Source organism: Blennius ocellaris, assembly GCF_963422515.1.
Source record: "Blennius ocellaris genome assembly, chromosome: 10".
NCBI lineage: Eukaryota > Metazoa > Chordata > Actinopteri > Blenniiformes > Blenniidae > Blennius > Blennius ocellaris.
The window spans coordinates 1674327-1697390 of record NC_137659.1 but is presented as its reverse complement, the minus strand read 5'-3'; the positions used below and the strand labels follow the sequence as shown (position 1 = coordinate 1697390).

Here is a 23064-nt window from a genome sequence, read left to right as displayed (position 1 = left end):
CCACCCACTTTGCAGCTGGAGGTTCACGCTTTCACTGCATTCATGTGCAGTCCCATTCATGTGGGAAGTGGGATTTTCCCACTTCCCACATGAATGCTTCATAATTGCCTGTAATTCAAACATCTTCTGTGCCTCTTTACCCACTTCAACGTTATGGAGCGACTGAACAACAAAAATACATACTTGGGGCGATTTAGACATTAATTAACCTAAAAAAAAACTGTTTTTAAAGTTTTTGTTACCGTCTGTTGAAACCTAAGAACGCAACAAAAACAGATATTCTCACTGTGAGGCAAGAGTGCAAAAGAAAACTCTGTGCAACTTCAACATCTGTCACTCTGTGGCTCATCCTACTGTAAGAATTGCGAAGGATTTCTAAATGTGACTTCTCTCTCTCTCTTCTTTCACCCGCTCTTTAAACGTCACTTTCAGAAGAGAAATGTGATGAAAATTCCAGTTTGATTCGTCACGAGTGGCTAATTCTCACCTGATAAACAGCCGTAAACAAAGCCTGTGGTTTTTTTTTGAATTATTATTATTATTTCCTGGAGAACACAGGAGTGAGACAGCTTGTGTGTCACACACTTGTGTGTCCCCCCCCCCCCCCCCCCGAGAAGATGAAGGTTCCTCTGCGTTGCCTCAGCAGACGCGGTGAATTGAACTCTGGAAGTCTGGGGGAACCCGCGGCCCGACGCATAACAAACGGGCTCAGCTGACGAAAAGGAGAGTCACGTCTGGCTCAGATAACGTCTCGCTGGAAACTTGAAAGTGGCGACGGCTTCTCACCGTCTGACTGCCTCTTGTTTCCCTGCGTTCGCGATCCCACGGGGGGGGGGGGGGGTGAAGGGGAAAGGTGTAGTCGTAGTCGCTTTCCGCGCGATAAATCCCGACTTTAAAACAAACATCTTCACATCAATGTGTTTACATTTGAGGTAAATTCACGTGTGAGGCTAAAGGACTGGATCTCGGTATAATAAACACAAAGACTGAGAATCTCTCTTCTCCCCTGAGGTTCCTGGTTCATCTTTGTTTGCAACGTCATACATATATATATATATACACACACAACTATGAAATGTTCAGTTATGCTGCTGTAAGCTGTGTATCGCCGTGTTTTTTTTTGTCTTGAGCAACAACGACATCAAATAATCCTGAAAATTCCAATTCAGATGTGTTTGACTTTAGCTAATTTCTCAAGATCCTTGAAAAGCTTTGTTTTTTTTTTTTTTATTGATTGTTTTCATGCACAAAAGTACAAAGTTCCAGGCTTTATAAATCATTACAGCAGCGAGGGGGAAAGGGAAAGGTGTAGTCGTAGTCGCTTTCCGCACGATAAATCCCGACTTTAAAACAAACATCTTCACATCAATGTGTTTACATTTGAGGTAAATTCACGTGTGAGGCTAAAGGACTGGATCTCGGTGTAAAAAACACAAAGACTGAGAATCTCTCTTCTCCCCTGAGGTTACTGCTTCATCTTTGTTTGCAACGTCATACATATATATATATATATATATATATATATATATATATATATATATATATATATATATATATATATATATATATATATATATATATATATATACGCACACAACTATGAAATGTTCAGTTATGCTGCTGTAAGCTGTGTATCGGCGTGTTTTTTTTTGTCTTGAGCAACAACGACATCAAATAATCATGAAAATTCCAATTCAGATGTGTTTGACTTTAGCTAATTTCTCTAGATCCTTGAAAAGCTTTTTTTTTTTTTTTTTTATTGATTGTTTTCATGCACAAAAGCACAAAGTTCCAGGCTTTATAAATCATTACAGCAGCGACTGAAATAATGACCGCTTTCATCCTTTATTTATTTATTTTTCCTTGACAAGTCTTTAATTTGACTCGACAGCAGACGGAAAACATATAAATAAATGCGAGTCAAGAAACTCCCACTGTGTGAAAAATTAAAAAAAGAAAATAAAAAAAATCCTTGGAATAGACTTTATTTACTGAGCTCCGAATGGCCGCAAAGATTAAAAAAAGCAATATGTCTGTGGTCGTCCCCCTCGCAGTGCCGGGCGCCGTTCCTCTGGAGTCCATTCAGGGCAGCGCCTACGAGGAGAAGATCGTCCTCAAGTGGAGGGAACCGTCGCAGACCTACGGGATCATCACTCAGTACGAGGTATCAAACAAATACCGTCCTCACGGGTTATTGATCACCCCCCCCACTGAGAGCGGTAAACACCCTCCAGGATTAGTCTGCTTGTTTTCTGCCACTTTACTGGTTATTTTTTGTTGTTTTTTTCTTGGGAACTACTTTTTCGCAAATTACAATGGGTAGAAATCGAGGAGAATAGTATTTTTTAAAACACATGCTTGTTACGCATCCCTGTGGAGCAGATTATTTACCAGTTAACTAAAATAAAAGTCTTTGTTTCTTATGCTTTCTATGTGTATCGTGCTTTCTGTGATACACAATTAAGTAAAAATTTTATTAAAAAGCTGATCCTCTCAAACCAGTTCAAGTTTTGTCTTGTGTTCAGGCATGTCGGCTTTAAGCAACATACTTTTTTTTACATGTTTATGGAAGAGTATTGTCGAAACATGTTAAAAAAGTAAAAGCCTTCATGCCTTACCAGAATAAAATACACTTATAAATGAACTAAAGGTAAAGTGAATATAATTGAGCAAATAGCTAATATATATTTTCATTAAAAAAAGATGAAAATCAATAAATATGCTGTGATTTAGTCTCAATAAAACATTTCCAGTTACATTCTTTGACGTAGGTTTTAAAAGGGTCATATTCTTCAGCTTTTCAACACTTTCACTTAAGTTCAAACACGTTGTATTCAAAGTTTATTCCCCCAAATCCAATTTTTCTTCCATTTTCCCACCATTTGAATATCGGATCCTCGGAGCTACATTCAGATTCTGCTGTGTCTGTGTGAGCTGGACTGGCTCCGCCCATCTATGAGGAAGAGGGAGGAAGTATTTCCTCTCGTGGCGCCATGTGTCAGAGCAGAGCTGCCTGATTGTGGGAGGAGTCAAAGGGGGGAGGAGCCTACCTTGATTGTGATTGGCTGAACCCCCTGATGACACTATATAGGGTTTGATTTCTGATTGGCTGCTTGGAGCAACACACTTTTTAAAAGAGAGCGAGGGAGGACACACTTTCTTCACTTCTGGGGCGTCGTTCCAGATATGGCGACGATTAGTACTGCTGGAAAACTTTTAGAAAGTGAACTTTGCAGAATATGACCCTTTAAGAAAATCTCACAGCACATTTGTTGATTCCTGCGAACGTCATTCCCTCATTGGACTCGTATGCTGAGTGAACACAAACACAAACGTCTTTAATATGTTCACTTTTAGATTTGTTCAATTATAGAAACATACAAGGTAAAATATTCCATCTTTTAATCAATCAATCAATCAACTTTATTTATAAAGCGCTTTTAAGCAGCCGCAGCTGAAACAAAGTGCTGTACATTGTAAATAAATAAAAATATAAGTCGCAAAATAAAAACATTAAAACAATAAAAACAATAAGATGTTAAAACAATAAACAAAACATAAGCGGTTAAAACAAAAACAAAAAATTAAGGCACTAAAACCAGACCAGAGTCTCACGCTGAGGTAAAAGCCAAAGAATAAAAATGTGTCTTAAGACGAGTTTTAAAAAGATTAAGATTTAAGATCAAGATTATATTTGAAACGATAACTTCCCTCCCAGTTACTATTAGTTAATGGAATAGAAAAATAAAAACCTATTGATTCCAGAAGGGACATTTTTTGCCACAGTTAATCAGGTTAAGATGATCTTGCAGGTAAGTGGATGCAACAACAACCAGAACAAGTAAAAGCAATAGTAAATCTCATTAAAGCCTTTTCTTTTCCCTTTGTACCGATCATGGCTCCATCATAACTCTTCACTTGATTCAGCTCATCTTTTTTTTTTTTTTTTTTTGTCCTTGTACGGAAATACTTTCCAGCCTTGGTTTTGTGGTTTTGAGTCTTTTGAAGAGGGTCAGCCGCTGACGCCTTCTGTCCTCTGCCACACGGATGACCCCTTAAGAAAATACAATCATGGAAGCACACCTCGGACGCGTCACGATTCAGACGCCGAGCGGCTGTTGACACAAAGCCTCCGCACACTCGGCAGCCCCGTCCTGAATAATACAAACAGTCTGCACACACACACTCTCGCTATATGTACACATTGATCTTAACCAGCTTAAGGTGGAAGTAATCCTCCATCCATTCCTGCAGATTGATTCTGCACTGTTGATTTTTTTTTTTTTTTTTTTCCCTTGCTTGTCACCGATTTGCTCACGCTTGGTATTTTGACTAGGTTAGCAATCACCGGCACCAACATTTCTCTCACAAGTAGAGCAGATTAAATAGTCAATGCAAGGCAAAAAGAAAAAAAAAAAAAGGCTGTGGCTCTGTTCACTGCAGCGTCGGGAGACGATTGGAATGTGTTGTTTCTGCTGTACGCTGGCATCACGATCAAAACCGTTGAGAGTCTTTGTTTATTCAAGTGTGAGCCGCGCGGCGTCATGTCCGCCGCGCGGACGCAGAACGCCGTGTCCGCGGAAAGTCGAGATTTAACTCGCACATAATGCGCTTTCGTTGTTTCTCCTTTTTAAAATTTCATGTTACAGGTAAAACCGTTCAGGGGCGGCGGGTTGTAGCGCTGCTTTGTCAGCTTCGCTCATGTTGACGCAAACGTGCTCACGCTATAAAAGGCGACCTATACACACACAACTGCAGCAAATGACCTCTTTCTGTGTCGGTCTTGGATCCCTAACTTGCCTAATTCAGGTGGGCTGTTAGTGAATTAGAGCTTTTTAAAAAAAAAAATGTGATGATGAAGTGTTGATATTCTCGTCACGGTGTTTTAAAAATGGCCGCCGCATAAGAACAACCCCATAGGAAGCCGCTGGCGTGCTGCAGGTGTCTCCCCCCCCCCCCCCACACACACACCCCTCCCCCACCCCGCCACCACCGCCACCCCCAGAAGAAGTTGCTTCTTACAAGTCAGGACCTCGCTTTGATTTGACATTATCAAAGAACTCAAAGTGAAAATACATCTGACAAGGCCTGATATCAAAGAGATTTCAGCTCCGTTTCTTTTTGACCACGCTCCGCGAATGCCATTTTACTGGCAGCCTTACTGACAGGCGTGAGCTTGTGAAAGACGTACAGCAGGTATAATGCAAAGATAATGCAAAGTCATAGATGCAGAATTAAAGGTAAAAAAACAATGGTGATTTTTTTTTTATGATTTTGTGAAAGATGTCTCGTATTTTCCGAGAAAACTAATAGATATGAGGTCATATAGACCATAAAGAGCAGTCATTTTTAATCCCATAAACTTTATTTAACGAGTTCTCAAGAGGCAGCAATGAAGCGACGCAAAAAGTATCTGCATAAATACAATAAAACGAAGAAAACAGTGTTTACAGTGTTTAAAGTGACATATATTAAGAAACCAATTGAACAAAAAACCTAAAATCAAGTGCAGTGATGCTTCCTTATTGGCTTTGTGGAATAAATGTTCAAATTTTGCAGCAGAAAACTGAAATGTTTAGAGGAGTTTTGTAAATGAAATCAAAGCAGAGCGTTTGGTAAATAACATCCAGCTTTTGACGGAGAGTTTCCCGGTGGCTTTTCTGTTCCACTCCATCTTACCTCCTGACATCATTTGTAACCAGCCGTTAATGTGAATTGCTTTTCAAAATACAAAAAAAAAAGGTGTGAGAGATGGAGAATCAGAAAAAAAAAAAAAATCCTTCTCCTAGATTGAAAAATGTAAATTACTATGTTTTCACAAAGCCTAATATTTCAGGTCAAATCACCTCAAATTAATTTGCTGAAATATTTCCTATTATTTTCCCTGTCAGTTCCATTATTCCTGTAAAAACCTGTCCATGTGCCCGGTGTTGACAAGCCATTTCAAATTCCTCTCCCTGAAATGTTATGATATAGGATTTTTTTTTTTTTTTTTTTTGGCATCGCAGACTCATTTTCACAGACAAAGACTAAATGAGAAGGCCTCCAAGCATTTCAAAACTTGATGGACACAAATTATGCAGCACTCCATACTCCCTTTGTGTTCCCTAATTGGAATTATAATGGAGGTTTTCCTTTACGAGCAGAGGCATTTTCTTAAAGTGGGACTTTACAGTTATTCAAAATGGATATTAGCAAAAAACACACACACACACACACACACCGCTCACCTTAATGCTTCCCTCCTGAGCTGCCTGTGTTTATTAATGGGGAAGGAATACATTAAGTGTTTTTCCCTCACTCTTTACAACTACAGGCGTGGAAATATGTACCCCTGCGTATATGGTGAAAATGTAAAGAGACGGGTGGGGGGGGGAAAAACCTCCACCATAACTTTAGCAAATCCCATCCTAATTTTGAAAAAACCAGCCGAAGAACCTCGCTCGCGATGCAATCGGATGTTCTGCAGCGCTTTCCGTCGTGTTGCGAGTGCAAAGCCCGATATCTGATGTGTAACATCAATGAAACGCACCTAATTGACAGGGCAACCTATACAGCCGTCTGAACGAGAGGAGGGTTTGATCCCCTCTGGAATGGTGCCGGAGGGGACGAGCCAGAGAAATCATCGGGTTGGATTTCGTATTTTTTACATTTTGAAGTGAGGGGAAAAAAATATGGAAAAGGACACGCGTCGAAATTAATTGAAGTCTTGACAGAAATGGAAGATTTGGGCTGATGGATGGAACTTAATATCCATGTACTCGAGATCTGAGCATCCTGTGTGGATCTCTGAGACCAAAGGAGATCTCAAAATTAGTTCTTTTTTCTTCCACCCCCCCTCAATGTCGGGTAAATTATCTGGAAATGCCAATTTGTTCACGGACTTGTTGCAGCAATCCCGACGTCAGTCGAGAAGACGACAAGAACCCTCAATTTTGTCACATAACCTGCCGGTAGCTCTTGTAACGGTTGATCTGGAAGCACAAATAAATTAAAAAAAAATAAAAACGCAAATCTCTGCTGGTTTAAAATGAACCTGGACTCCAAAACTGCATGTTTGGTGTCGACGAAAGACAAACGTGTCAGAAGAAGTAAATGTTGTTGGTTTTTTTTTTTTTGGGGGGGGGGGGGTGGATTTCTTCACGGTCTCTGATTTGACAGCCTAAAATGAAAGGCTATCAGAGAGAGCTGCAGGATACTGCGAGTTCCACTATGTGAAAGGTGAGATTGAGTGAGAAGTGCGACAATCGTCACAAGCGAAAAGCAAATATTTGTGGTTTTATCGTTCGGATCTCTGACTCTGGCCAAACGCAATAAGAGGCTATTTCTTGTCGATCTCCGTAGGAAGTTCTGGCTTTTCTGAAGTGGCTTTATATTTAATATTGATAGCATGCGGTCCAGCTGAGGGCACGAGAGGGAAAGAAGCACAGCAGAAGACTTTCAAAATTGCTTCCTGGCATTTTGGCCTTACAGAGAAGATAGAGAGCAGGGAATAAAAAAAAAAAAAAAAAATGGTGCTAACCCGCTCTATGAGAGGGGGCTAGCGAGCACAGTAAAGTATTTAGACTTGGCCTCTTGAATGCCTAAAACATGGAATATTTTCAATGTGTGAATATCAATAATCTCCACGAACAAGAGCTGCGAGCGGAGACCCTTCGCTGAGAGAATACTCATTGCTTTTTATGAATTTTTCTCTCCTCCTTCCTTTCCTCTTCCTAGATCTCCTACAAGGCCGTGAGCTCCTTTGACCCCGAGCTGGACCTCTCCAACCAGAGTGGGAAGGTAGCGAAGCCGGGCAACGAGACCACCCACATGTTCACAGGCCTCTACCCGGGCTCCACGTACTCCTTCACCCTGCGCGCCAGCACGGCCAAGGGCTACGGCCCGCCGGTCATCACCCAGTTCACCACCAAGATCTCAGGTCAGCGGGGTCAATGGCGGCGCCCGTCCGAGCGCGAACGATGGTGGGATGAAGTAGCGCCGCGGCTTGACTCGCTTGTCCGCAGCAGACGGCGATTTCGCTGGGAAATGCAGATGGAGCGGCTTGTTTATTTATTCGTTTTTAACTGCTATTTCAAAATGTAAATCCATTCCAGCTGCTTTGCGAAACATTAAACAAAGCCATGAAATGGACTTTTATGACCCGCTCTTATGCGGTGCGTCATCCCATGAACCCGCCAGGTGTTTCGGCTAATTGATGTCGCGACCGTTTGGTCCGGACATTAGCGGCATTTAGCGGAATTACCTAATTGGTCATATACCAATTGTGCGCTCAGTTTTTATATAAACGGAGCACCGGCTCGGCCTCGGGAGGACGCGTCTTCGGCGGTGACCTTGAGGCTCGCTGGCTTTCAGCTGCGAAAAGGGAAACGGTTCAGTTTAGGCTTTCGATTCGGGCACCGTTTACTACGACAGCAAGTGAAAACTGAAAACTTTAGTAGCATTTTGGATCCTTGTTTATCTGAAAATGGTGAAAATGCAGCTGTTTTAAAACATAGTCAAATAGCTGTACATATAGTAACCAGTCATTCTGCACATTCTCAGTAGACGGACAATAAGAATGTCTACGTTGTGTGTATTCTCCTGGGACTTGGTACTTTTATTTTGACAGTCACCGTAATAATCCAACTCTTTAGAGCGTATTGCTCTCTGCTGCATGTGTGTGTGGTTTTATCCCAAAAACAAAGAACATGTGGCCAATTACATTTTTACCTTCACCAAAGCAAGTTGGGGCTGAATGTTACATTTTTGTCTGCATTTATTTATTTATTTGGTTTGCAGATATGTATTTTACCAACATTTCACAAAAACCGCTCGGCCAAATTGCATGAACTCTTCAAGGATGATTTGACGTCATCCAAGGACGAATGGATTGGATTTTGGGACGTTACCGGCTCACCGTTTCTTGAAAACTTTATTCAGAATTTTTCAGTTTAATATGCATACAGCCAGCTGCACACAAACGGATCCAATTATGCATAACAGAAATAAAAAAATTTAATAAACCGAAAAGCTGCAGTGTACCCTTTAATGGCTAACCGCTTGTGAATAAATTCTAGAAAAGTGTGAAAAAACAGTCCCGATGAGAGAGGCACCTCATGAAGATGAAAGGAGATTAGCACCTGTTGCCATGGAGACGCTCCCTGCTCAGTGTTTCACACAGTGACGTTGCTACCTTGACAGGCCTGTTAGCATCGATGTGAGCTAACGGCTATCACGCTCCTGATGCTAACTTGGTTCCAGCGACGAAATGTCGCGTTGGCGAAGGGCTGCGCTCTACCGAGTGCAGCTCTAGGTTTTAGGGTGTCAACCGACATAGAATTCAAAACGTTCCTGTACAAACACCAAACTTCTCTGAAGGGAAAACCCCGAAACGATTCGTTTTCACCTGAAACGTTGTCGTTAGCCTCCTGGTGACGACGTCTCCAGTTTTTTTCTGTGCAGTTTGTTTGATCTCCATGTTTTTATTTCCCTTCCACTATAAAAAAAAAAACATGCCTTTAAGTTTAATTGGTGACATTAACCAGCCAAGTGTGGCCACATGTAACAATTAAATGAGGTTGCTATAAGACAATCAGTGTAAAAGGTTGTTGAGTGGGTTTGTTTGTTTGTTTTTTTGTATCAAATGGCTGAATGCTACAAACAAAAAAAGAAAAAAAAAAGAAAAACGGGCCAAGCTTGAAGTTGATTATGATTGATCTCCCTCCTCTTCAGCTCCCTCCATGCCGACGTACGAGCAGGAGACGTCCCTGAACCAGACGGACAGCACGGTCACCGTCCTGCTGAAGCCCGCCCAGAGCCGCGGGGCCCCCGTCAGGTAGGACGAACCACCGCCGTCGCCTCCGCCGCACGGCGAGGCGACGCCGGCAACACATCAACCAAAAAAAACATGATCAAAGACGCTGTGTTTATCGATACCCCTCCGCGAAGAGGAGTTACCGGGGAATTCGGCACCTCTGCTGTACGCTTTATTTGTTTGTGGTTTTATTTTAGAATTTTTTTTTGAGGGGGAGGGGGAAAAAGAAGCTCCCGCCTTTGAAGATGAGAACAAAGCGCGGTACCATCTCTTCCCGCTTTCCTTAATGCAGCAGGCTGCCCACCGTGACCCTCCGCCAGCGTTCTGCTGCATTTATTAGTCATTACAGCACAACTATTAAAATGCCACGATGTTTTGGGGCGGAGGTCGTCCTGCGAGTTCGTCTTCCACCGTCCTGCAGCTCGTGTTTTGTTTTTGCCTCGTTTCAGAGGTTGAAATGGCACCGGAGTTTGTGTTTGAAAGATCCACGCGACATCCGCCTCTCTGTCGGGTGTTTTTTTTTTTTTTGAGTCGTCTCATTACAAATGGATGTTTTTTAATGAGCGACGCCTCGTGGTCGCGGCCACCTCCCAGGAGTAGGTGGACTCCTCCGTAAGAGCAGTGATAAACACTTTGGCTTGCTTGTAAAACTCAATTTTACACTATCAACTCATCTCGGGCCCTTTAAAGATCAAAGCCCGGAGATCTTTTAGTCAGGCTTGTCGGCTCATGTTTACCGCGTGTGCAGCTGGCCAGATTAACGCCCCGGCGGCGGCGGCGGCGGCGGACCCGGAGAGGCCCGGGCGGGAGAGGCGGACTGATCGCTTTTTAATTTCCTCGCAGGTACAATTCAGAAGGCCTTACCCGCGCTGCCATTCTTCCAGCGGAGCAATTAGAGGGCCCTAATTATAATTAACAGAGCGTCGTGAGCGGGAGCCGCCGTTCATTAGCATGCCGGGCTTTTCCTTTGTTTACCAATGGATGGATGAGCTTCTGTGCAAAGATGAAGAGAGATTTGTCTTTGGGAGATGTGGGCTTCACTTTGAGATCCTCCCTTCTGTTTGACCAAGCAACAATGTAGTGTCGGGACGCACAATATTGGATTTGTTGCCGACATTTAAGAAAAATAAATAAATAAAAAATGCAGAATTGTAATGCCGACATAATCCACCTATGCTGCTGATGCAGTACGGCAGACATTGAATCACTAGAAAACTAGAGCTACACTCAGTGGAGCGCAGATCTTTAGTTAGCATCGCAAAGCATGATAGCCGTTATTGATGCTAATTAGTCGGGGAGCGTCTCCATGGCGACAGACGCTGATCTCCTTTGAGCTCCTCCACGAGGCGCCGCTCATCCGCTTTTTTATTTTTGCAGTTATTTGGGGATTTATTGGGGAACGGTTTGCCGTTAACGTCCCGAAATCGGATCAATTGGTCGTTGGATGATGACGAATCATCCCTGAAGATTTCATGCAATTTGGCGAAAAGTTGGTGAACTCCATACATACAAAGCAATAAATAAATACATGCAGACGATTACGTAACATCTTCGCTGGTCACCTAGCTTCCGTTGGCGAAGTTAATTTATGACGAAACAAGAAGAAAATGAATGCAACTTGCATTCAAACCACATTTTCAAAAGATAAAATTGAAAACTCTTCCTTTAATATTCTCAGAACGTCATGAGGCGACGCTGAACAGCCGTTTACTGTCAACACTTGTACGGGAACGGAGTTTCTAAGATTTTAAAGAATCGCCATTTTTTTTTTGTGTGTGTGTGTGTGTTTCCAAATAATGCTGATTGGCATCTACCACTTCTCACATGACGGCACACTTGCGCGTCGCCAAAATATTGAATCAATTGGAAAAACTCACGCGTGTTTAGTCAGACGTTCCATTTTCAGGGTGATGTATGTCTGATGGATGTCGAGTAAATCCATTAAAAAAATTCATCAGTGGAGTTCAGCACACGGCACAACAGCAGCTCAAATCTAATCGAGGCGCGCTTTGATCACAGCGGCGCCGCCTCTTCATCTGCACTTTAGAGGTTTTCAGGTGAACACGTCTTTCCCCATCTCGTCTCAGATTCCTCCGGACTTAAAGGCCAGCGCGCCGCTTCAGCTTCTTCTTCTTCTTTTTTCTTCTTTTTTTTGTCCGCGCGCCCAATGTTTCGCTGAAATATGAATTGCAGAACAGAGGAGAAAGCCAAGGAGCGCAAACGGGAGATGCGGATCCCAGACGAGATCCTGTGACAGCCTTTTGAAGGTTGTTTTTTTTTTTTTTTTTTCCGGCCCACAATTCAAGTGACACATGACGCCTTTGAATTTTTTTTTTTTTTTTAGGTGACTATAAAGTGGCTTCGATTCAGACAGAGTTGAGTCACGCGGCCTGCTGGGATCTGCTGTCTGGCCAGTAATGATAAATTTAACATCTGAATTCCCTCCCTACCCCCTCGCCGAAATTAAAATCTATATCTAATCTCTTTTGGGTGACAAGGGTTTGAGTTGCAACACTGAGCGGCATTTTAAGTTGAGCCACATGCAAAGATTTGCTTTTTCCACACACACACACACACACAAAAAAAACTAGTCTGGAACTTTAAAGCGCAGGTGACGTTGGACGAGAGAGGAGTGTTCGGTTTATCGGGATTGGTGGGTAGCTCATTTTTGAAAGCGAACACTTTGCGGAATCACTTTTAAAGCCCAGATGAAACGGGGGATTTTGACGAGGGAGGGGAGGACCTGATCCGCGGCGCTGCAGAGCAGCAACGGGGCCCCGATTAGATCACGCAATCCGGCGCGCTGATTGGGTTTAGGAGGTAATCGAGCATCCAGACGTTTGAGTTTCCAGCAGCAGATGTTTTTGTTTTGTTTTGTTTTTTTCCTCGCCGCGACGCAGGAAGGGGAGATCACACGGCGGCTCATAACGGAAAGCGACGAGCCTCTTCTCTCCGGCTTCCTGCAGTCACGCTGAAGTCGATTCATATTTCAGATGGATCCGGGCTGAAGGAGCCAGTCAATGTTTTTTTTTTTTTTCCCATTTGTGTAATTGCTAATCGGTATAACATTTCCAACTTGGAATTTGTTTCTAATCTCTCGGGGACGACGCTCGTCGCCGGGAACAATTTTTACCAGAGGGGACACTGTTTCTTTAAGAGGATTAGCGAACTGTCTATCAGTCATGTTGCGTTAAACTAATGTTTGCAATGCCCCCCCCCCCCCCCCCCCCCCCCCCCTCCCTCCGCCCTCGCCGAGGCCAGAATCCACCCCCGCACTCCGTGACATCAAAATAGATGTTTACATGCCTCTGCAGAAATCAATGATTCGAAATGCTTCCCTTATCATTCACACCACAAAATCAGCCCTTTTCTCATTTTCTGCCGTAACCTTTGCCTTGAGCGAGCACACGCGCATCAACATAAACAGGGGGGAGAAAAAAAATTACATAAAATCCTTTAAAATCAACCACATATGGAAGAAAGTGAGTTCCTCTAGTGTTTTTTTTTTTTTTTTTCCCCTGTAGCATCGGATTACATGAACCCAACCACGGCCTGAAATCAGTTAAGTGATTTTCTACAGTCCTAAAATAAGCACTAACTTTCTTTGATCACAGCATAGCGAGCTAATAGCTGTACCTAAACGTGACACAACTCGGTGCTGCTTTTTGTTTTTTTTTCTTTTTTTTTTCTTAAGGATTAAATGGCAAACGTAATCTATGGCGCCTTCTAATTTGTTTGCTTTATGGCCCGCACGGACGGACACCTGGGAAATATAAAGCGCGAGAGGACGGCGGTATCGGAAAAGGGAGGATGCTGGGTCAGGGAGAAGTGCGTTACTTACAACCGCTCCTAAATCAGACGTACAGGCATATAGAGCCCGGCGATTAGCATTGCGGGAGCGACAGTGATTGAAATGCTCCCCCGGTACGCCGTCTCTCATCTGCCCAAACAGCCCCGAGTCGCCCCTCCCCCCTCCGCAAAAAATAAATCTGAGTTTCAGGTCACAATCCAGTCGATTCCGAGTCAATCCGCCATAATTGGTTGGCGTCACACGGCGGCGGGGCTGCAGGAGGCCTAATTGGTGTCGGCTCAGGTTGCGGTGCCGCCGCTGGAATACAGGTCTGCCCCTGCCGGCCCCCTCCGGCCCCCTCCGGCACGCCGCTCTTAACCGCTCACGCTGTCCTCCTGGCGCCGGTTCTCCCTTCATCCCGCTTTCTTCCAGGGCGGGGAGTGGAGTTCAGCATGAAGAGTTAAGAGAATCTGTGATTGGCACGTTTGCAAGGCGCCGTAGCCTAGTAACATGGACGACTGGTAACCGTTCTTCTGTAGCCGTAGTTTTTTTTTCAAAATAAATGTTATGTCTTGACCACAACCCTAAATGACCAGTCCGACCGGGGAACCTCTGCTTTCGCTGGTCATTATTGTGGTAAAAAAAAAATCATATTTAGATCCCGTTTAGACGAAAACCTTTCGAGTGAAGATTTTGGTTCTGAAAACGTCTGTTTTATACTGGAACTGGGGAAAAAAACATGATGAAATGGGGAAAAAAATGATATTTTCATGTTGGTTCAGTTTGTGTTTTGTATTGAAACCACACACACTCTAAACATTAACAATGGGAGAACACCGACATTCTATTGGACAGACGACCAAGTGAGATTATTATTACGGTGACTGTCAAAATAAAAGCACCAAGTCCCAGGAGAGGATGGGACTGGGCGTCGTGACACCACGGAGGAAAACATTGCTCTCATTGGTCATCTACTGAGCACGTGCAGAAGAACGTAGGAGCGGCGTTTCTGCCGTCTCCATGGAGACGGTTAGTTTTCAAAACGTTTTCAGTCACTCCACTGTCATCGTGTAAACAACAACAAGCGTTTTCACTTGAAAACATCGTGTAAACGGGCCCTTTGCTGATCATTTCCATTATGGTAATAAAACAACTTTGAATTATTGCAGAAGTTGGAGAAAGAAATGTCAGCCTGCGGTTATGATTGATCAAAACTCTGAAACGATGTGTGGTATTCTGTCAATTCAATGTAAGAATTACACATTGCGCTACGTTTGCACGCGTAATTGAAAATAACTGGGGAGGAAGGAAGTCTGCAGGTCCCACCCAATACACAATACATAGATACATAATTCCAAAAATAATCTCAAGAAAAGTTTAATATTCCACACATTGGATTTCCACAAGCGATAATTTTACTACAAGTTTTGCTATGATGCATTTCTTTGACTTGCGGAATGAAAACATGCAAACTGCACCCAGCAGGGGGTCTTATTGCACTGCTTTTAACACGTGTGTACAAAGAATACTTGTACTTAGACCCTTGGAATCATTTTCTATCCTAAATTTCAGCTTTAAGTTTCGCCCTTTCCCCCCGATTGTTATCGGATCTTAAACAACTTTCGCCACAAAAGTGGAGTTTTTCTTGTGGCGATCAGAGTCGCTGATGTTCATCGGCGGTCGTTGTTGTTGTTTCCTCGTTGCTCACTGACGTCGTATTAAATCAAGGAAATGACTAAATGACCGGCCTGTCAAAGTGACTCATAATGTAAATCGTGAACTCGGCATGAGGTGACAAGTTGTCAGCTGCTCAAAGGCATATTAACATGCTCGCGCTAATTACCGAGCGGGGAGGGATGGAAATGCGAATTATTGCTGTTTTTGTTTTTTTTTTTTTATGTTGGCAGCATGAAATGCACGAGTTACTTTTCCATTTTCCTCGGCAGCTGAAGTGCAAACAGTATATTTTTCAAACACTGGGGATGAGTGCTTCTTTAAATATTTTATATTTATACGGCTCTTTCACTTACAAAGAAGAACAATTTTTTTTTTTTGTTATTAGATTCTAATTTTATTGTGAGCTACATTTATTGCCGGAATAGTCTGTGGAAGAGAGTTTAAATTTTCCACATTACAAGAGCTCTTCTCCTCGGAGCCTTATAGCCGTTGGCGCTCTGTATTTTGCCCGAGGAAAGAAAAAGCAGTTCTATTCATACTGTGTGTGTCATTAAGTCATAGCAGAGCCACATCATCATATCATAAGGAGCCACCCGGGGGTGAAGGAGGGGGGGGGGGGGGGGGGGGGTTGTTTTTATTTCACTATCTGCGGATTGATTTGGAATATAAAGTGCCAATACGTGCGATCTCTGAGCGAGTGTACATGTCACAGCAAAGCAAACACATTATTGTAACCGGAGCCGTTCGCCGCATAACTTATTATATAAAAACAAATCTATACGCGGCGAGTAAAGCGGCGCGCTCCCATTATCCTTCGGCGTCCGACCTGCGGCCGTTCTGTCTGGGGTCCCCCCCCCCCCCCCCCCTCCCCTCCCCCCCGGTGCAGGCGAGTCTCGCACTTCCTCCGACTTAAGTGGCTCCTCTGTACTGTCTGCGCCTGACCTTTGACCCCCGGCTCTCAATAGGGGACAGTAATTAAAGGCTGACTTCTGCAGCATGACTCTCGGCAGGATTAAATATTTCATCACCTTGCAGCCCGGTGCTAAGTGGGGGAGCTCCGAGGAATTGGGGGACACGCCCACCAGGGGCAGAGGGGGGGGGGGGGGGGATCTTCTAATGACACTGGAAGCACCTTATGATAAACTATGGGGTTAAAGAGCACATGCTGTACACACGAGGGGATACTTAATCACCCGGCACCAACCGCGGGGAACAATTGATCACCTCCAGGGCTGTTTGTACTGCGACTGCACAGCCACCACAGTGCATATATATATATTTCTATTTTTTTTTTCTCCACTTGTTGTAATAATGTTGGATGAGGGAAGATGTCCGTGGTCGTTGGCGCTCGGCAACCCTGCCAGGGACAATCCATTGCCATTTTTTATATGGCATGGTACATTGGAAAGAATCGACTGAATCTGAAAATGACAGGATGTGAAGGCTTCACGGTGATTGAAATGGTTGTTTTTGCTAAATGGACGAATCCACTGCGAGTTATTTAAAAACAACTTGAGAGCAAAAAAAAAAAAAACTCGTCTATTTTCTCTACTTTTCCTATTTTAACCTGAAGTGCTAATGATTCTCCGCAGTGATGAGCTTTTTGATGTACTGTAAACACATTTCTTTGAATATTTTATGCTTGGGGGTTTTTTTTTTCCCTGTAAGACATCTTGTTTATACTGATTCCACATTTATATATGGCATAATCAAAGCAGGCCTGAAAACTCAGATATACAGACGCATGTTGAAAACATAGGGATGGTATTGTGATCGGACTTGGCAAAGCACAGCTGGATGTTTGCAGGAAGTTCCATATGCAGCCCTTCCGTATTATGATGGGGGTGAAAAAAATTACTTCAACTCATGAAGCCTTTTTCCTAGAAGTTCAACGACTTAAGGTGTAATTTGCATTTTTTTTTTCATTGAACGAAATCGAGCCATTATTAGGCAAGCGAGCATATTTAGTGACCTCTCTTTACGTTCTGAACCGAAAATGATAAATTAACAGAAGTACTAAAACAAATATGCTAATTATAAAGATTTGTAATGTTTTCTAAAAACAGCACAGTGCAGCGGTCTCATATATGAGGCCTCAGGATATAATTGTTAGACGTTAAGATTAAAAAAAAGCATATATGTTGACTTAAATTGCAAGTTTATTTTAGACGTTCTGGTTCTATGGAGCTCGTAACTGAATGTCGTATCGTATTGGTGTCAAACACAAAGCCTGTGGATCAAAACCCGCCTGGAATCTTCAAATCATATACATTTCAAAGAAAACAGCTATAGGAGAATTCTTTTTTATTAAATTTTTTGACATTTCACAGTATTTTGTACCAGAAGACTTCATACAATTTGGCTTTATGTTGGAATTTTAGTCATTTTTTGTATTAATTGTTTGATTTTGTAAAAATATTGACATTTTCATCACATATACTCGGCGCCACCGCAAAGAAAAAAACTTTAAAGTTAAAATTTAAGCACTATTTTGCCACTGGAGATCAAACTGGGCTGCGTGTGGCCTCGGGACTAAAATGTGTTCGTCACGTAGTGTTTGGCCCTTTTGTCTTACTTTAATCATCTCCTACACCAAGCTAGCGCCTCTGATTGATGCATTTATCCCCTCAAATTTGAAAAAAGGATGAAAAGGTTTGCTTGAACATTTTGCATTACAGAAAGTGCGCATCAATTTCTCTTGACACCGATGAGTCCAGAAACTGTATTTATTTGTGAATATCACATTGGGTTGTTGGACAGTAACACTCAATAATGAATAGATAATAATGATATAAAGTTTTGCGCCAATTTGTAAGAAATTTCATTTGATAAATTGTAGGTAATCGTGCGTCTTTGTCCTGTTTTTTAAAGCCTTAAAGTATAGAGTTGTCCTTCAACAATACCGGACTGTTATTTTTTTTTTACATTAGTTCAGTGAATGTGCTTTAAAGCGTTGATTTTTTAAAGGAGTAAAAATGTAAATTTGCTTATTTTGCATGTTTTTTATGGCAGTATACATGTTGGATGAAACTGTGCAATCTTTATATATTTTTTTTTTGCTCCTGGCAATCTGTGAAAAGATCCTGCATGGATGTAATCCCGCCTTCATGCAGGGGCTTGTTCGACACAATCGAAACATCGGCTGATCTCGAAGAACCAAACTCGATAATCCCACGAGTACGTTTGAATTTCCTTCCCAAACGAGTTACGCAATCCCAAAACAAACTATGCCAGCGCTACAAATTGCTCCTGTAAAAAAAAAAAAAGTAGAGCGTGTCCAATCGGGGAGGGGGGGGGGGGTTCTCATTCGTTCGCTTCCCATCGCAACTCTGCTCCAAATTCTGCGGCGACAACTTGTTGTTTCCATGGCTCTCCTTGGAGACGGAGCGCTGGCTCCCCATCACGGCCGCTTATTCTCCGTGGCGGCTGTAAACAGACTCTTTGTCGCTCAGAGACTCGGTGGATTTAAAACGGGTTGGACGCGCGGTGCATACCAACGTGGACGTCTATAAGACGGTCAGTCTCTTGCCCTCCGGCGACGTGGCCGGGCCCGGAGACAATGTCATCTCTGTCAGAGGCGCACACAGGGCTGCAGTTTTTGATCGGGGGCCGAACGCAAAGGGCTCGGACTGGGAGAAGGAAATGGGGGGGGGGGGGAAAAGAGCCGTTAACCTTTTCAGATGCTGAATAATGAAAAAAAAAAGGGGGGAAAAAAGCAAATAACGTCGGGCTCTGTGCCGCGCCGCTGCTCGGTCCTCCTCCTCCGGCGCTGCCGAGGCTTTTTAAAAATGTGTTTGATCAACTTCTTGTTTCTCTTTTTTTGGGGGGGGGGAAACGCTGAAACTGTAACACCCCAACAGGGTTGCTGGTTCGAGTCCCAGACCATTCAAGGGGTCGTGTATAGCAGTGTTTTTCAACCACTGTGCCGCGGCACACTGGTGTTTCCGTGGGAAATTATCCAATTTCACATTTTTTTTCTAAAAATCATTGCTCTCACAGCCAACAGTGTTGCAGAGTAATCATGTATAAATACTCTTCACCACTAGAGGGCAGCACATAACTTTGCCAGTGAAATGTAAAGTGACAGACGTCAGTGTGGTTAATCTCCACCTCCTGCTACCATCTTGTATCAAAGTACTGTGTCAGTGACAGTGATGGAGAAGTTTTTGAAAAGGAAGAATGTGAACCAGGATCTCAGTTTTTCATCCATCAGGTCCAGGTTTCACACTGACGGAGTCACAATTCAAAAAAAAAAAGAAATTGGGAAATACTTTTTTTCTGTATTTACTTGATTCCTGTTGATAAAACTTTGATGAGAATGACTTTATATTGTTAATAGAGGCTACAAATTTTAACATTTTCGGGTGGTGGTGTGCCTCGAGAGTTTTCCAAACAAAAAAGTGTGCCTTGGCTCAAAAAAGGTTGAAAAACACTGGTGTCTAGAACCAGTTAATCCACGTCACTGTGGGTCCTTGAGCACGAGAACAAGCCGCTGAATCCCTTCTTAAATGTTGCACTAGAGCTTTCTATTACTTTCTCCTGATTGGGTTAAATTAAAAGGGCAAATCTCACCATGCAATATTGGGTAAAAAAAGAAGGTAATTTCAACCAATGGAGAGTCCAGCTTAATTTTCATGCGTTAATTCTCATTATGGGGAGGAAAAAAACTCCCTTTTAGCTGGAAGAAACCTGCAAAGCCTCGGAGGTGGAGACTTTCCAAAAGTTTCCCTTCAAATTGATGACTTTTAAGTCCAATCTAAACTTTACACAATGTAAAACCTGATTAAAAGCTGAAATAACACAATGATATGATGACGTATGTTGGTCCGCAAACCTCTGAGCCTCTGTCGAATTAAAGAACCGAAACCCCGGAACTTGTGCCGTTCGTGAAGCCGCCATGTTCTTCCGTCGTTGACGCTGTGGCGTGTCTTGCAGCGCCTACCAGGTGGTGGTGGAGGAGGAACGTCCGCGCCGGGCGAGGGGCACGGCGGAGATCCTGCGCTGCTACCCGGTGCCCATCCACTTCCAGAACGCCACGCTCCTCAACTCGCAGTACTACTTCACGGCTCAGTTCCCCGCCACGGGCATCCACTCGCCCCAACCCTTCACCGTGGGCGACAACAAGACGTACAACGGCTACTGGAACGCGCCGCTCCTGCCGCAGAAGAGCTACAGCATCTATTACCAGGCCGTCAGCACCGCCAACGGGGTGGGTGCCCGTCACTTTTCTGTCGATATTTCATATACGAGTTCGAATTACATCAAAGAATTATGCTTTTTTCTTTTTTCTGTTCCAAGTCTTGTAATTGCTTTACGACTGCATTGAGTATATTTGCTGTAATTCTACACTTTTGAAGTGCCTGTGGTGTTTTTTTCCTCCCATGCAACCCCCCCCCACCCCACTAAAAGTATATAAAGTGTAAGAAACGTTTGAGATTAAGGATCCGTCTCAGTAAATGTAGATAAAAAGCTGACGGTGGGAAGCTGGAGGCCCCGTTTTTCACTTATCACTGCAAAACTTTGTGTTTTCCGTCTCAGTTTAAATAACGACGGTGCTCGGAGCGACTGAAGACGCAACTTTTAGAAAATGCTTCAACTTTGATTCTTTGTAAACGGAGGAAAACGCAACTTTTGTAAAGTGCTGCTACTGCAGGTGCAAAACCCACCGCCACGCTAAATAGCTGCTCTGCACACAACCAAATATAATGGACCATAAGAACGTTTTTGTAATGTTTAGAGCGTATTGTTCTCTGCTCGGAGGGCAACATAGACTGTTGATGCTTTTAAAAAGGAGCTAAAAACATTCGCAGTTATTCTTTTTTTTTATTGCCTTTAAAGTGTTTTATATGGTTGCTTTTAAGTTATGTTGTTGTTTTTAACACTTTGAGGCTCACAAATATAAAGTGCAATACAAATGAAATACATTATTGTTATTGTTATTAGTATTATCATTATTATTAATAATTTCAACACATTTTACAAAATCAAACAGCTCCCACTAGTGGCCCAAGATTTTTTTTTAAAAAGCATTGTTTTCAAAACGTTGCCATTGCCGAAATTAGGATTTGCCTCATTTGAAACTTCGAGTCTCCAAATAATCTCGGATACATGTTTTTGTATTGTGAGAGGAAACCGCTGCAGAAACTCTCTACGCTCACATTTACATTACAATTCGTGACGCCGTTTTTTTTCTTCCTCCAGGCTATTGATTAGCGGTCTTCTTGTCACACTGCCCCCTACAGGTGTGGCTGCTCATAGCAGGTGTGAAGCAGGCATATCTGCAGGTCCGTGTCAATGAAGATTTTTTTTTTGTGTGTGTAAACGTAGAGGGAGGAATATTAGTTTGTTGATGTGCAGACCTCCACGACGACACAGAAACACGGAAACATGGGTAAACTCCTGCTGATACGTCTGTGAGCTGCAACGACCAGCAGACTTAACAGGCTCCAGCAAGGTCGGGCTGAGAATGCAGAGCTCTGCGTCGTGACATGCCCTCTCTCTCTCTCTCTCTCTCCGTCACCTCTTCTCCTGCCTTCTCCCATTGCGCTTCATGCCAAGTGCCAGACGAGCCTTTGATCAACGGCGTTTAGGAGAGGTGGTTGTTCCCAGCGGCGGCTAAGTGAGGGAGGCAGGGAACAACAACGGGGTTACCGAGCGTTCAGGTCGCAGCCTCCGTCATCGAGTGGCACTTGGCAGGGCCGTCCCTCCGCGGGGCTACGGCGGCTCCTTTAGCATCCCCCCCCCCCCCCTCCCACCCCCACCCCCACCCCCATCGCCGACTTGTGGTCCTGAATGAGAATCGCCACAAACGGCCTCCTTGAGAAACACCGGCACGACCATAGGGGAAGGCGAATCAAACGGCACGTGAGGCGGTGCGGAATCCAATTAGCTCCGGAGAGCTAAAGCGTTTGACGGGCTGGAACCTTCCCGGGCGTATCGGCGAGCGCCAACTGAACCGGCCAATGGGGGTTGGGGGGGGTCGTCTTTGAACGGGCGAAATGAAAAGAACGCGCTGACACGGCCGTCACTGTGACGGAGACGTTTCTGACATAATTTTTGTATCCGGTGTTTTGACTCGCCGCGGCCAAATGCACTCTCCTTTATTCAGCCGTCACTGCGAACGGGTGGTCCTGCAGGCATTAATTAATGTCTAATGAAGCCGGCGTGGTAGTGTTTGGACCTTTTTAAACAAAATCGTTGGAAGGTGTTCGACATTTATTTTTAACGATATTTTCCATTTCTGTAAAAAAAAAAAAAAAAATCAACCACCTGCCAAGCTTTAAAAGCTGCAGTAATGTGCACACGTATGCTGGACTGCATGGGTTTTTTTCTACCCCTTTCCTCTCGTGGCTTTTTAATGTCGTCTCTCCCGTCATTACTCATTGGACAGCTTGTCTGGGACAAACATTCATGATTATTAATTTTTTTTTTGTGCAGTATTGCTCATTGCCTTCCGAGTACTTGTCCTTTCTCCTGTTCGCCAGACCATTGTTGACGACAAACTGCTGCGAGAACAAGGTTTTTGTTTTTTGTGTTGTTTTTTTTTTTTTCTTCCTGCTGTTGAAGGCTGTCTTCAGAGTTGAAACTCTATTACATATTCAAAAAGTCTCCCCGTCGTGCCATTTTTTTATTTATTTGTTGTTGTTTTGTTTGTTTTTTTTGCGAGCCCGGCACCGTGGGTTGGTGTCGCTTGTCACAGGCCTCTGGTTTCTCCACAGTGGCTGACCACCTTGAGCTGCAAGCTGCCGACAGATCGCCGTTGGCGAGTTGCGTGTCGCAGTCGTCGCGGGGAGCCGCCACG

At 43.5% G+C, this 23064-nt stretch overlaps 1 protein-coding gene across 1 annotated transcript in view; it reads left to right on the top strand.

The window, feature by feature from the left end:
- Nucleotides 1-23064, top strand: part of LOC308135085 (receptor-type tyrosine-protein phosphatase mu-like) — a gene marked incomplete at both ends in the record, with an annotated part of 158752 nt that overhangs the window by 93421 nt on the left and 42267 nt on the right. The window contains 4 exons of the mRNA XM_080502958.1: nucleotides 2055-2164; nucleotides 7720-7921; nucleotides 9715-9817; nucleotides 20199-20472. Of these exons, the coding sequence (XP_080359084.1) occupies nucleotides 2055-2164; nucleotides 7720-7921; nucleotides 9715-9817; nucleotides 20199-20472 (689 nt within the window). The remainder of the gene's footprint in view (nucleotides 1-2054; nucleotides 2165-7719; nucleotides 7922-9714; nucleotides 9818-20198; nucleotides 20473-23064) is intronic.